This window comes from Tauraco erythrolophus, chromosome 2 (genome assembly GCF_009769465.1).
Source record: "Tauraco erythrolophus isolate bTauEry1 chromosome 2, bTauEry1.pri, whole genome shotgun sequence".
NCBI lineage: Eukaryota > Metazoa > Chordata > Aves > Musophagiformes > Musophagidae > Tauraco > Tauraco erythrolophus.
The window spans coordinates 101,182,322-101,198,059 of record NC_141466.1 but is presented as its reverse complement, the minus strand read 5'-3'; the positions used below and the strand labels follow the sequence as shown (position 1 = coordinate 101,198,059).

Sequence of the window (15,738 nt, the reverse complement as noted above, 5' to 3'; positions counted from 1 at the left end):
AAAGTTAAAGACTTTGTACACAAACTCAGGCAAACATCCTGGAGAACCAGAAGGAACACCGGAAAGATGGAAATAGAGAGTATCTAACTGGACCAATAAATTAAATATAAAGCACAAAATTAAATAAAGGGTGTTAAGAAACAAAAACAACTAAGTTTGAAATGCATTCAGACTTCAGTCATGCGAGGTTCCTTTTCTGAACAGTATTAAAAAAACCCAAACATATATTGGCAAAGCTACCTAACAGAGCTTTGACTACATACAGAGTACAGGTTTAGGCATAGCCAAAGCTTTGGCTTGTCTACTGGCCCACTAACAGCCTGCTCAGCTATTGCTCACAACCAGGATCGGATGCAAGTTCATCCCACCTCTAGCCTTTCCAGTTTCCATGGACGGCAGGGTCAGAGAAGAGCAAGGCTGCTCATGATCTCTCCTGCCATGCAAGAACTCTGGCAATTAAGAGACAAGTGATGATTTTGCTAGTGCTCATACTGCAGCTAAGACTAATACCTAACTATATAAATGCTCCTTCTCCACTTACCAGAACTTTAGGATATGCTACTCGATTTTACACTGAAGGAGCAAAAGAAAGAAGACTCATTCAGGAACACAGTTTGGTTCTAGTAGGGAGACTTCAATCTCTCTCAAGCCTGGTAGCAGCTGTTGCCCACCTAACAAATGCGTGAATTCACTGACAAATCAAGATTAATTCAACATGAACTCAAGAGAAGATCCAGAAATTCAGGAGGTCAGTGCTCTGGGCTATGTGAAACTAGACATAGCTTGAAAGAAACGTAAGCCTAAACATCTTCTTCAGCCTTTACATTAAGATTTACGCATCCTGTTACTATAGTCCAACCTTCCAGCCCATCTAACTGTATGACCATGAAAAAGATGGTCAACCTCATGTGACAAATGAAAATTATCTCTTTTTTTTCCCTAATACAACACTATGAATGGAAAGTCATCAAATGTTTTTCCCCTATTTCACTAGTGTACAATGATTACATTTCTCATTGCGTATACCTTAGTTACTACGGGAAAAAAGCATTTTCTCCCACTTTGCCATCCTTCAGTCAAACGATCTATGCACATTCCTAATGCTCTTCTAAAGCTAGTACTTTCTGGACTGAAATATTGTATTTTAAGAGTTAACATTCTAGATTTTCCATATTTTCCATATTCTAGGGAGAAATTGCATTATCAGAGGAGCTTGTGCCAAAAAACAAAAGCAACCATTTCCCCATCGAGCCCTTCAGAGAACTAATAGAATTAATTTTGCATTCTACACTAGCAAGATTTAAGCAAGAAAGGCAAAACTACCTGGCTTATCAGGTATTTTCTTCACTCAAAATTAAACAAATAGTATCAAACTGTACACATTTTTTCAGTTTCTGGATTCGCTAGGCAAAAAGTCCAGCCAAAACACACACAAATAGATAGGACCAATACAGGAGGACAGGAATAAACATTTTTCAGAATTCATGTTTGTTTTAGAAAATTAAACAGTAAATAGCACTGAATTATAAATAATCAAAACATTTCTTGACATATAAAGTCAAGACATGACTGAAAAGTAAACACAAAAATGAGAATATAAATACATTCAAAATAAGAAAAAAATCTTCTAATAAAATGCAGGATTGAATTCTGAATTCTGTTTCACTTAAATTCCCTGAGTTCAACTGAAACCAAAGTAATTTAAGGCTTTCAGTACAAGAGTAGGAGATAAGGGGTCCAAGAATAAAATCTTCTGCTGGCATCCGAAATAGAGCAAGCAGAAGAGATACTAATGCTAAAAGAGCTCAAACTTACACAGTTCCCAGATAAAGAGAACTCATTGCCATGACTTTAAAGTAATTTTCTGAAAACCATCATACTCATTTCCCTTACGTAGGGGCTTTCATAATACAACACGTAACATCTGCATTTTTGCCAACAATACAACAGCCAGACTTTTTAGAACAAAATAGTTCAAATGGCATTAGCTAATATAAGGGGTGTTTGGGATTTTTTGTAGCTACTGTGAGCACAGGAACAATTGATGCTGTTAAATATCTGTCTCATGCACCTGATAGTAAACGAAGAACAATTACAGAACAGGGATATATTTAAAGGATCTCTTTCCTACCCATTAAAAACTAACTCAGCAAGTTGACAGTAATAATGATCAAGCTTTTGAACACAGACAACAATACAGCCAATACAGCCTTCGTGGAAGTCATCATATAGCCAAATCATAAATATGGAGTCTAAGAACTACAAATGCTAGAACCTAAAATTAACGTTGTTCTACACAAGATACAGAGCATGACAGTCAATACACTTGAGTAGCACAACTAGCTGCATCAACTCCACAATGACTGAAATCTGTACTCACTAATAACAATTAGACAAAGGGAAACAATATTCCCAATGCTACATACTGGCATGAGAACCAGAATGGCCCATTCTCTGAAGCTGTGTCATGGCAATGCCCTCCTCCCGCATGAACGCAGCACTAAGTATTCCCATATACACTAGCCCACAAGGACACATTCAACACTTACTGGGTTTCGGGAAACGCTAATGTCCTCTTGCCTCCATCCCCACTAAGGCTAATGGAGCCTTTTCGATAGCAATGGGTGGGCAGAATAATTCTGGGCAGACTAGCTGGAGACCTGAAGTAGGATGCTAAAAAACCCAAATCCTAAAACTGACAGTTAGCTTGCATATACTGCTACTGTCTCCTCTTTGCCAAACAGAATTTACTTCAAAATCATTGGAAAAATGGGGTTAACATTTTGCATAAGCACTTCAGTTATTAACTGGCTCACATTAACAATCAACTAGGCTAACATAACAAACAATTCTTGTTACTCAAACTGGCGTCATTGTAATGAGCTCCAAATTAATCTCATCCATACACAATCACTAATCTTGTTTTGTGCCAACTGAATTTTTAATCAGAACGGAGTGAATCATAGGTTGTTTTTAAAATACATTTCTAATACTTGTCATCCGAAATGAATAAACACTAAAGCAGATAAGAACTTTTCTATTTACATTCCGAGAAGCTGATTTTATTTATGCATGCTACACACACAAATATCAAATGCATACGATAGGTGAGGACATTTTTAATGAAAATAAAAAATAAATATGTTTATTTCTAACAATGTTTTGAGCATGAATAGCATCACCAACCTAAAGAATTTAGCCCTCTAACTGTAATTAAAACTGTATGACAAACCAAAATAAAAGGAACAGTTGCCCCCTGTTGCATCGCTCTTCAATCTCTGTATCATTCTAGAAGATCAGAATACACACAATCAGACTCTGCAACCAGAAGAGTAACTACTGCTGGTAAGGCATTAATGAAGCATATGTTTTGCAGTGCTGAACTTGAGACTCAACCTGAACTTCAAACCCAAGTGATTTTAACATCTGTGCAAGACACAGAAGTAAAGCTGAGTTTCAGTGAGCAGTTTCGATTTGATTTCTGCAACGGCAATACCAATTTAACAAAGCAGCTGATTAGCTCTGCTTATACCAACATGAGTGCTCGACGTATCACCCAACTGCTGAAACACAGGCCTACTCGTTTAGGAATTATTTGGAAAAAAAAAGATTATACGAAATCTTCACTTACAGCATCTATTTTTTAAAATGCAGTATTTCTGGAATCCTGTTTTAGCTGTCTGGCTAACAGCTGCTTAACTGAACACCTGTTACTGCACTTATGAAAACCTAACGTGAAGGTCTGCCCATGGCCATGGAAACTGAAGAAGTGACTGAAGTGATCTGCAGCACAGCCATTCAAATGTCTTCAGGGAGGTCTACTGAAAGCCTCCATTACAGCCTCATGAGCTTGAGGAATCTGGAGTACCTGGTTCTCATTTAAAGCTAACCATAATGCCTGACTCCAGCTATGTAACAGCATGTGATGACTTCTGCTTGGAAAACAAGACACTCAGGAAGATGACAGCAGTGCAGGAAGGATCAATGTCAGAATTCCCACAGATTCAGCAGCGCATATTACTTACTTACAGACTGTGCTCCTCATTTAATACAATCTACATGCTTTTGTGAATGGTAGATTCTGCTTTGATTGCCAGGAACTGTTGCATCGAAAGTATCTGAAGATTGCTCAAGATTAAGAGCATTAAATTCTGCTCAACATGCTAATCTATTTTTATTTGTAGCCAGCAGAAAGGTATGTTAACACATTAAAAATATTGCTAATATCTTAGAATTCAATTAAAAAGATTTTCATTAAACAGTTCTGAGATCTGTGGAAAAAAAAAGGAGTTATTTAAATACTTGGCATAAGCAACATTCTGTTGTTAATGCAACATTCTGGCAAAAACAACTCAGCAAACCCTGTTGAACGCTAAAAGGCAAAATGCAAAAGCAAAGATACATCAGGTAGATCATAGCTGCAAGGTGGAGATAACGTACTCTGATAACATCAGGATGGACTGGAGAAGAATGACCAAGGACCTTACCAAAAAGGTTACATTTATATAATGAATACTATAGCAAGGCATAATGGCCAAACGAAAGCTGTTGGCTTGTAAATTTCTTTTTTGGTTTCTTTTTAATTTATTTTAAAATAGGCTGGCTAATATCTCATTATGCATCAAGGACCAATGGCTCTTCAAGCGGCTTTCCAAGGAAGAAGACAGGAAGTTTGTTCTGTGCTTAGGAAGAAGAAAAGCAATGCTCTCAAAAGAAGTATTATTAATGACTAATGTAAGAAAGAAAGAATCATAGAATCATAGAATGGTTAGGGCTGGAAGGGACCTTCAAAGGTCATCTAGTCCAACCCCCCTGCAAGGAACAGGGATATCTCCAACTAGATCAGGTTGCTCAGGGCCTTGTCCAACCTGGCCTTGAACGTCTCCAGGGATGGAGCATCCACCACCTCTCTGGGCAACCTGTTCCAGTGTTCTACCACTCTCATAGTAAAAAATTTTTTCCTAATATCCAACCTGAACCTACCTCCCTCTATTTTAAAACCATTACCCCTTGTCCTATCATAACTGGCCCTCCTGAACAGCCTGTCCCCATCTTTCCTGTAGGCCCCCCTGAGGTACTGGAAGACCGCTATAAGGTCACCCCAGAGCCTCCTCTTCTCCAGGCTGAACAGCCCCAACTCTTTCAGCCTGTCCTCATAGGAAAGGTGCTCCAGGCCTCTTATCATCTTCGTGGCCCTCCTCTGGACCCTCTCCAACTGGTCCATGTCCTTCTTATGTTGGGGACTCCAGAACTGGACGCAGTACTCCAAGTGAGGTCTCACAAGGGCAGAGTAGAGGGGGAGAATCACCTCCCTCGACCTGCTGGCCACGCTCCTCTTGATGCAGCCCAGGACGCGGTTGGCCTTCTGGGCCGCAAGAGCACATTGCCGGCTCATATTGAGCTTCTCGTCCACCAGTACTCCCAAGTCCTTCTCCTCAGGGCTGCTCTCGATCCAATCACCACCCAGTCTGTATTTATGCCTGGGATTGCCACGACCCAGAAAAGATAACTAAGGACATTATAAGAAAGAAAGATAACTAAGGACATTTATATCCTTGTGGGTTTCCGTGTGGATCACTAGTGCTAAAGACTTCTTTTCACATGAGAAATGTGGCACTGTATCACACTCCATCTGAATAGCATTTCTTCAACATGCCCCAAATTATTTAATATCTCATTTTCTATTTGTTATTAATTTCAGCTTTCCAGCACATTAAAAGGTGCTCCTCTTCCTTTAACATCTACTGCAGAAAGTGGCTGCTAGTGTGAATGCTTCTCAGAAGGTTGTAAGATTGTGAAACAACCAAACAGAAAATGGGGAAAATAGGAGAACTGGTAAGTAAAAAGAGTGTGAAAACAATTCTAGAGTTGTCATATGAAGTAAAATCTTTTCTATAATGAGCCTAACAAAATAGCTATTCAGCAGCACTACGCCTCCTTCCCAAAGGAATTTGTAAGCTTAACAGGAAAGCGATCAGGGGAAAAAAAGAAATAAGACATTCACCTTTTAAAAATTCTGTTAGGTATGCTAAAATAATTATTAAAATCAACTCTTTTATTGTATAGTTTTTCAATGTAACTTGGTACGAAGTGAATAAGGCTAAAACCAAAAAACACCATATCTGTCAAGTCTCACGTGAAGGACATGTTCAATTCTGTGGCTACTGCCTCACCTTCTTCCCCCATGACACCTGTACCCCAAAATTAAACAGTACAGCACAACAGACTCTGACTTACTTTGGGGAGCTCCCATACCTCATTAAATCACCCAGCTGCACTGGAGATGTTCTGATACAGCACAAGAGAGGCTGCACGAGAGGACTATGCAAAGGGTCTCTCCTCTAGCAAGCCTCTACACCAGGAGAAGTTCAATTAAAAGACACTTCCCAGGTGCCTGTTTGTGCCAGTGATTCCCACATACCCTTACAGCCTATAAAATAAAATATATTTAAAGTGTCAATTGCTTTTCAGGTCAACTTTCTAATAAAAGGTGAAAATTTTGAGAAAAAAAATAAATCGATCATGACCTACTGTGTGGGCTATCAGCATTCTTCTCAGAGCGAGCCTCTGAGTAAAACCAGAACACGGAGCTCTTCTAGCTGCTAAGAAGAGGAGCTAACTCTGTCCCAGCTAAAACCAGGACAGTGACTGAGCAGGAATTACAGTAGATCTCTCTGGCAAAGCCATACTTGTCTGAAACAGCCACTAAACTCTGCACCATAACCACAGGCACTGGACACTTATTGGAAAAAATATGCCCAAACCCTACTGACAAACAATACTGATGATGCAGAAACAAGGCTGCAGGTCTGCAAAGGCAGCAGAATGGAGCCCAAAGAGAGGAGGAGAGTAAAAGAGAAAAACACTCTGGGTTTCAAAATACCTTGCCACAGAGCTTTAGTAACTACTAGGAAATTCTGAGAGAGAGAAGTATTTTAAAAGCATAACCATTGTTAGATTCTTCAAACAGGGCTTTACTACTTGAGGCTGATTTTGAATAGTGGACAAAATGCTTGTTTTCAGGTTGTGGTATTTCTTCTTCCATAGTAATAAGATTGTGTAAAAATATTTCCTCATTAAGTTAATTTTTGACCCTCTCAGCTTTTAAAAGGGTATTTCTTTGTCTTTATGGTAACCCTACCACATATGAGCAGATATCTTTCTTTGACACAGTGGTTTCAACAACATACGACCTGGTTTTATCCTTCCTCATGGGAAAACAAAAAACAACATCACTATACAACATTACGCTACTTTTTCTGGAACTAAGTGCTTTTTAAAGACACAATTGAGCAATCCTTTTTGCTGAAACAGATCTTTTAAGATGATATTAAAAAGTCATCTTTTAAAGATACTCAGAACACTTATTGTAAATGTCATCTTGTCTCCATTAAAATATTTTTTAAAAACCCTACATTTATGGATTCAACTTTAAAATCACATTAGAAGACAAAGTGTTTATACTTACATAACAGTGAGATAAAAGGGATTTTTTCTTTATTCTGCATTGCTAACAAGTTCCTATTGGTGAAATTATTTAAAATAAAAAAGACTCCGCATCGTGTAAGGTTCTCAAACAGTGAAGTACTTACATGCAAGGCAGAAGGATCTGGCAAAAATTCAGCATCCTCTCCAAAGATAAAATCTGGTGGCAGGTCAGGATAGTGAGCATTGAAAATTATATCCCCTGAAAGGTAATAAATCAAAACATCATTTGCACTATGTATGTGCTTATAAATAAATAAATAAAACATTGTACATACGATACACATTTTTAATATAAAATTTGATAGCGACATTAAATATGCTTCATGTATATACCCATATAACTTTTACAAAAATTCACATGCAAGATAAGCATCAGATGTTTTGGGGGATGAAGTCAAATTCCTGAGGCATAGCTTCTTCCTCCTCTGCAAGCAACGAAACATGAAATACATTATTGCTTCGTATCTCAAATGGCAATTCAAACACTATTGAGAGTTGCCTCAAAACACCAAGTCAGTGTTTTAAAAAAGTATCACATTTAGATTTTGTTGTGTTTTGCATATTAAGTCAAAGTCAAACACGAACTAGTAAGATATTTTCAAAATATTGGAGCTTTAAAACTTAGTAGCACTTACTCCCTCTTCTCCTCACCACTCGCAACTCTTAGAAGGAAGAATATGCAGTTCAATAGGAACCATTCCAATTATCCAAATTCTGGCTAAGAGAAATACAGTATTACGCATTTAAACAGAGAGACTAAAATTAGCTGACAATATAAAACTTCATCATATACAATTAATTACTGACGTGACCGTTCAAAGTCATTTGAGTGGTATTATTTCACTAGTAAACATAATTCAGAATTCATACAGGTCAAGAGGTGGTCATCTGCATGTGAGTTCTTTAAAAAAAATCCCAAATTCAACAAGAAAAATATAGCTAGCATTACTCCTCTACCTTCCAATCACTCTTGCCTTTTTATGAAGATATGAAAGGATAACTCCAAGCTTTTGCCTAACGCAGATTTGTGAGGTAGAAAGCATCAGAAGAAAGAAGTCAGCACCTAATATGTTTTAACACTTGTTTATAATCTACGTAGCAAAGTAAAACCAGTGTGGTAAGTCCTATAAACAATTATGTTCAGAGAAAGTTAAACCACTTTTAATTTTTTCAAAAATTATGAATGCAGAACTGGAGAAAAGCATTAGCTGAAAAAATCTTAGAAAGCCACATTGCTGGCTCAGTGATGTCATCGTCTCAAGACATTCAACCTGACAGTTTTAATTGCTAATATTCTGTAAACTTATCTTGGCTCTAGCTGGAAGCAAAGATGCTGTAAAGATTAATTTGCAGAGGATGAGGGTTCATGACCAAGAAGCCAACAGCCAGTCTGGGGTAGGAATGCTCTACAGTATCGCTCCAAATCATAAACTCACTGATCATGCGACTCAGTAGGGCACAGTGCGGGTTTCTCCTGTCTGCTCCTACCTTCCTTTCACAAACATCAGGAGCACGTGTAAGTATGGGGTGCAGGAAAGAGTAGAAGTCTGTCAGTTAAAATATCCAACACAGCCAACATAAAAAACAATCTTATATTTCAATTCAAAGAAGAACAAATCAGGCAGCAATCCTAGAGGAAACTGCATAAAATTGCAATAGGAAATGCACTTATATTAAGTAAGGGAAAATACCTACTAGACTGCCTAAACTATAATACAGCAATGGAGAATTTAGAAAAGTTCATGTTTACTAGACTGGATAGTTCCTTTGCCACCATAACTCAAGCCTTTTCTTCATATTTATTACAATTAAAAAGTCATGTATGGTTCCTTACAACAATCTCACCAATTTCTACATACAGAGCAGGCATCTCTCAAGTTTATGTGTTGAAGGAGACAGCACCATAAAACATTCTTTCACTGAGCTTTGCTTCATAGATAAAAAGGTGTGTTATGAGTAACTCAGAACACAGCACAATGAAAAAGCTTGGCCTGTGACTTCGGTAGCCCAATGCTACTCTGAAGGAGAGAATTGTATCTGTAGTTTTGCCACATTCTTAAGTGATGCTAAGTAGCTCATCTAATACATACTTTTCGTATTGCATTGCTAGTTGCATGCTTTTCATTCTCCGCATTCCTGCTTTAAAAGAGTTGATTAAACAGAGTACACATAGCTGCAACTCAGCTCACTACCAGCTGAAGTCCAACTACATAGACACTACAAAAGGCTGCTTAGAATAAAAGAAGGATCAAAATAAACTCTATATTTTTATGTTATACCTCCACATTTCATTAGTGAAAAACTATTACATCACGAGGTGGCTCCAAGACTCTGCTTAGAGTAGTGAGATTAGCAAGGAACTGTATTCACCTCTGCAAGCTCCACATTAATGGGTGAACCTCAGGAAAGATGTGACAGTGGGTGCATCGTGAAGGTTAGAGCAGGTACAAACTCTGCCCTGCCCCGCGCCCCCCCTCCCCCCAGTGTTTTCAGTTCTACAGCAACATGAAGAGAACTCACAGCAGCTCCCAGAACATCTCATATGCAGCGATCAAGTATGACAATAAATTAAAATTGGCATTATTAGTTTAACATGCTGAAGTGGTAAACTTTTACATTTGGAGTTTGGGTCAGCTGCATGTCCCATGCAATGACTCCTGCTGTGGGACAGAACCAACAGCTGGGGAGGGTACCCTCTTTGATCACTCAGGTGTGATGCATGGCCACACTGAGGTCAGGCATGTCACAGCTGCAGCTGGCCAAACCAAGCTATTACCTCTCTCACATGCTCATAGTTCTTTACTTCCTTCTGTCACTGCCCTTCTTCCACTGAATATTAGTGGCTTATCACTGCTTATCCACAGTGAGTGATCAACTATGCAGATATTTTGCTTTAAAACGTTTTCATGACCTACTGATATCATAGAACTATTCAGTACAAGAGACAGAATCCAGAGTAAAAAGTAACATTGTGATATTTGATTTTCTGTTACTATTACTTATAATTGCTTCTACTTGCCCAGGGTAAATATGCCTCAAATCCAAACTCCCATGTCCCTTTAATAAAAGTAATTTTGAGACCCAATATATCAGCATTAAAGTCAATGTGTATTCCAAGATTATTTTTCCTATAGTACGGTTATTTTCCAAAAGGCTATATATGGTATGGCTGAAGGGCTCTCTAGGCTGCAAAATAAATAAAACTATTATTTCAGTGCCTGTTAATCATACAATCACAAACAACTAGTGCAGAGACCATACTCAAAACATTTTACAACCCCACGGAACCTAAATAATCATGCTGTTGTCCTTATTTTCTAACTAAACCAGAAACATATAATTTAATGAATCATTAACACTCTCTTTCCTACAGCAGCATAGGTTTTTTTATCTAAATGTAAATTCTAATTCTGTTACAATCAAACCTCATACAGTCTGGGTGACAATAAAGACAAAAAGGTTCAGAACAAAATGGTGTTTTTACTTCAATGTAAATAGTTAGCAAAGAGCAGTGCTTCTGTATCATCTGTGGTTTTCAGTTCGTCAGTTAAATACAGCATCTTACTATTGAAGAGGAATGATCTGACCTGAGAACAACTTTTTCACATACTTAAAAAGGAAAAAAGGCATCCCCTCAATCAAATCTTACTCTAGTACGTCTCACTTCTGCCATGAATCCAAAGACATTCACCTAGTTGCTAAAAGAAAATTAAAAAGAACCTTTTTTTTGAACTGCACTAGACATTCACTCACGTGACCCCTGGACTCTCGTAACTCTTCTGCTCCATCCCCTGCCCTTCCATATAGTTTCTCTTATGCCTTGCTTAATTTACCATACTAGGACAGAAAAAGTAACACCTTTGACCCTAGAAAGCTCAGGTACCAAGGAATGAGTTTGCCCTATTCCCAACTACAAGCATGAGCTGTTTTCACAAGTTATGCATTCTCAACAAAAACACACCGTTACAAATCAGACTAAAGATTAAGGGAACCAATTCTAAACCTAAGTTTTGTTCTTGTTAAATACCACAAATCAGAGAAATTAGAAACTGCAGTTAACAGTTTGCTTGGCAGGGCTATGATGCATAACTAAAAAATAGACTCAAAAAAAAAGGTATTTAAACAATCACAATGGTCAATGCAACAGCAAATCTGTTTTTACCTCACAACTATTAACACTAGTCTCTGCAGTGAGCTTGCAAGACATAAGGTGTTAAATATTTTGAATCATCAGCTACCATTTTGTCCTGATCTAGCAGAAATATTCATTTTTTTAACAACTACTTTATTTAATATGTACATGATATTAACTGTGGCTTTCCCTCTTCAAATATAATTGTGATGGGATAAAAACATAAATTTTTCAGCCAATAAAGTTATTTGCAAAATTATTGTGTTTAGAGTTTGAAAACAATTACTATTTTCATTTTGAAAGCAAAACCACAAAAAAAAAAAAAATCAATATAGTCCTGCATTCTCTCCCCTTCTCACTCAAAGGAAACAAATACCCTTTTCCTTGAATCTCCAGCACTCGAGTATGTAGTTTCTCACGTTTCAACTCTGTTTGTCCTTATTCCCTTGACAGAAGGCAAACTGTGTGGTGCTCCACAGCACCATTGACCATGATCATTCCAGTGTAAGAACAATGCAAGCAAAACCTTCACACTCAGACCATATTTATTTCAATTCCGTAGATACACTAGCCAATAATTACTTCAGTGGAATTACATTTCTAATTAAATACTACTACAGAATTTAAAATTACTTCAATAAAGTTAAAGCCATGAAGTCAATGATAAACTCAGAAGAAAAAGGATGTATTACACATCTTTTCTTTCCATTTTCCAAAAAAATTATTTTCTCTTCCTTTCCTCTCCTCGGGCAAATAGCACTGGATTTTGAAGTATTTTACTTTACGGGATTTCAAAAGAGAAGTTCATATGCTCCCAATAGGCAAAAAGATAGAAATATTAATACTTAAATCTATAATTTCTTTTAACACATACACACACACTGTTCTTTTCTCATCCATTAAAATGCATTAGCAAGTCTAACAAAGTGGTAAGGATTAACTACAAGCAAGATAGGTGTAACTCTGAAATAGAAATTTCTTAAATCCTTACAGTTGCTTTCCACTGGCCTATCCTATATACAGTTTTTCCTCTCCTGACAACTTCATTTTGGGGGTATGTTTCTTTTTTTTTTTTTTTTTTAACTATACCGTAAATTTAGCAGTACTGAAAGACACTGTACTGAGAGTGCCACAACATTAATATCCTTGATTACCTAAAGGTAGAAAAATTAGGAAGCAACATACCAGTTAACATCCTGAACTCTACCTTTGAAAGGATATCTATAATATTCTTCAGCTTTTTCTGACCCCAAGATTTTTTAAGTCAGCACTAAGTATGTAGAATAAACATGTGTCCACTGCAGCCTGGAATAAGATCCATCTGAACAGAATTCATCATATGAAGGAGATCAACCCATTTGGCTTTTAAGAAACAAACAAAAAATCAAAATGCAATTTGGTCATGAAACGCATTCACAGATAATAGGGAATAGCATTGATGCAAGTGACCAATCCTATGTGCAGAATCAGGTTTGGGAAAATAAAGAAACTGCTTTTGTTGAATATTAAAAAGATAATAAGTAGAATTCTATTATTCATCTATTCAGAATGTTAATCTATCTCTTCTAGCAGCCACATGAATTGTAGAAAAAAAAAAAACACTGATCAGTCTCCTCTATAAACAAATTCTTACCTAAACAAGACATTGTTAATTGTGTTTACAGATACAAAAAGAATCAGTTATTCGATATGATCTGTAAACACGATACAAAGTCAGCATAATCAGCAGTATGAAAGGATTTGAATGAACTAAATGCAGACCTGCTGACTTGTCACTGGATTCCACCCTAAAGATATTTGATCTACAGGCTTTGAGTCAAATATAGTACTACACTACCTATAGAGCTTCTTATTAATTGGTTGGCAGACAACACAACTTTGGTAAATATAAAACTACTACTGGAAGAAGATACAAGACGAATTCTATTCTTGCTGCAGTGTTGGTGCTGCCAGGCTATTCTCTCAAGTAGAGATGGATAATTACACCTCAGAAGCTCCTCCCAAAATGATTGGTTGAAGCAGGACTTCTGCCCACAGGTGGGTACAGCTACCCTCAACTGGTGTCTGGGAATACTAGGGGACCTTTGCTCACCTGACCATAAACAATAATCCTATTGTAAACCAAGTGTAGCTTCAACTTCTTACAGGTTGTTTAGTGGAAGTCAGAAATATTCCTGAAGCTTAGAGAGACAGCATCTGGTAGCAAGAAGCCAGGATGCTTTTGAGCTTTATTTCTGACCTTATATGCAAATCAAGGTATCAGAAAAGAAAAGGCAGAAAAGACACTATTAAAGACACAAAGACATCTCTTCATAGAGGGACTATTTGAAAAAAAAGTATTTAATTAAATTAAAAAACCCTTCTCCGTACCTCTGTGATACTCCAGAAGAAATCCTAGCTACTCCACTACATGCAAGCTGCAAAGGACCCAGTCTCCATGAGCTTGGTTCAGTTGTTTAACCAAGTTGTTTAGTGTCATTTGAGATGTCTCAGGGCACGTTTATGGCAGCTATGACACAAGGTTTTTCAGAGAGATCAGCGTTCTCTAGGTGAGCAGCTGAAAAGGCCAAGCAAGATACCCCAAGGAACATCAAAGAGAGTTAGACATCTATAGTTAGGCAAGTGAATCAAGTCCCACTTTTCCAATAAAAGAAGAAAGATACAGAAAGGATTTGCAGGATGGTTATTTGGTTCTTGGACAAAGGGTTGCAGGTGCAGGGTGTGTATTCTTCTTTAACTTCAACTGACAAATGTTGTTATAGGAGGAGAAAAAAAAAAAAGAGGTGCAAGACTACATGCAGACAGAGAAATTATGTTCTGTTGTAAAGTGGGCAAATTTGAAAAAATGGAGTAAATGAGCTGGATTCCAAGCTGACCAATAAGGCAGTAAGATAATCTTAGTTACTTGCACTTCTGCAGCTGGGCAACTGCTTTCTCAGAAATGTTAGTACTAGAATTGAAGAGGACAAAGATGAGAACACCAGATAATAAAAGAGAGGATAAGACAATGGTAGAAATTAAAGACAGGCAACACTGGAGAAGTTATAACAAACAGAGACACCACATAGGTCAGAAAAGGAAAGGTGAAAGTGAAGGAAACACATTCAAACAAATGGACTGTAAACCATCATCAGTACCTGCAATCCAAACCGGATAAGAAAGAAGGAAAGAGAAAAGTAGGACAGCACTATGTTAATACCAATGTGGAGGCCTAACCTAAAATCTTTTAAACCTCTGTAAGTCCGCATTTGTACACAGATAATTGTAAAGCCACTTCTCTTGATGCAGAAACATACTATTTAAGGCTTATACCTGCAAAAACTTCTGTTATTTACTTGCTCAAGGAAGTCCAGAACATAAGAAAAAGAATAAAAAAAACCCCACTGACGCATATGAGAGGAAAGTGATTATCTAAAAGGTGAAAATACTGTTGTAAGCTTTGTATTCTAAGAAGAAATCAGTAATAAAAAAATTAGACACTCTCTCCCTATGTTTCCCATGAGGCACATTCATTAGATAATGAACAGGTTACTGAAGGAAGAAGATTCATTTCTCCTGCCATGTAAAGCAGCCTTGCTTTTACAAAACTTCACAAAACATACTGCTGGGAAAAATCTTTGGTACCTTGCATGATCCAGCAAAAAAGACACTTAATATCATCTAAGTATAATTTGAAATACAGCAATCAAGAAGTCCTTCCCATAAGAGCATCAACTAAACCACAACCAGTGCAAAGTAACCTAATGGTGCACAGAAGACTGACGCACGCATTGCAGCAACCTAGTTATGAGAATCTTAAATCTTATAATAACTTGTAAAATCCTTTTTACAATTGTTTATTGGCACAATAAACAAGTGTTTAGCAAACAAATTTGCAAAGCAGCTTTTAAAAGAGAGGTCAGGCTCTTCTTCATATTTATCATTTTGTTTATTTCTAATTACTTCCTTAAAGCAGAAAGCCACAGGAAGACTAGATGAACTTACTGAAAGAGTTCCATCACAGGAATAAAAGCAGATGAAATTCTGTACAGTGTATTATGGGCACTATTCTTAAAACAGTTAGGCAGCAAAATTACGATTTTTCCCCCCCTCTAAGGCCTATAACTAAAACGAGTAAG

The 15,738-nt window shown here is 37.3% G+C and overlaps 1 protein-coding gene across 1 annotated transcript in view; it reads right to left on the bottom strand.

The window, feature by feature from the left end:
* BABAM2 (BRISC and BRCA1 A complex member 2) overlaps positions 1 to 15,738 on the bottom strand; it is a 170,891-nt gene that overhangs the window by 130,867 nt on the left and 24,286 nt on the right. The window contains exon 3 of the mRNA XM_009987645.2: positions 7,593 to 7,687. Within this exon, the coding sequence (XP_009985947.1) occupies positions 7,593 to 7,687 (95 nt within the window). The remainder of the gene's footprint in view (positions 1 to 7,592; positions 7,688 to 15,738) is intronic.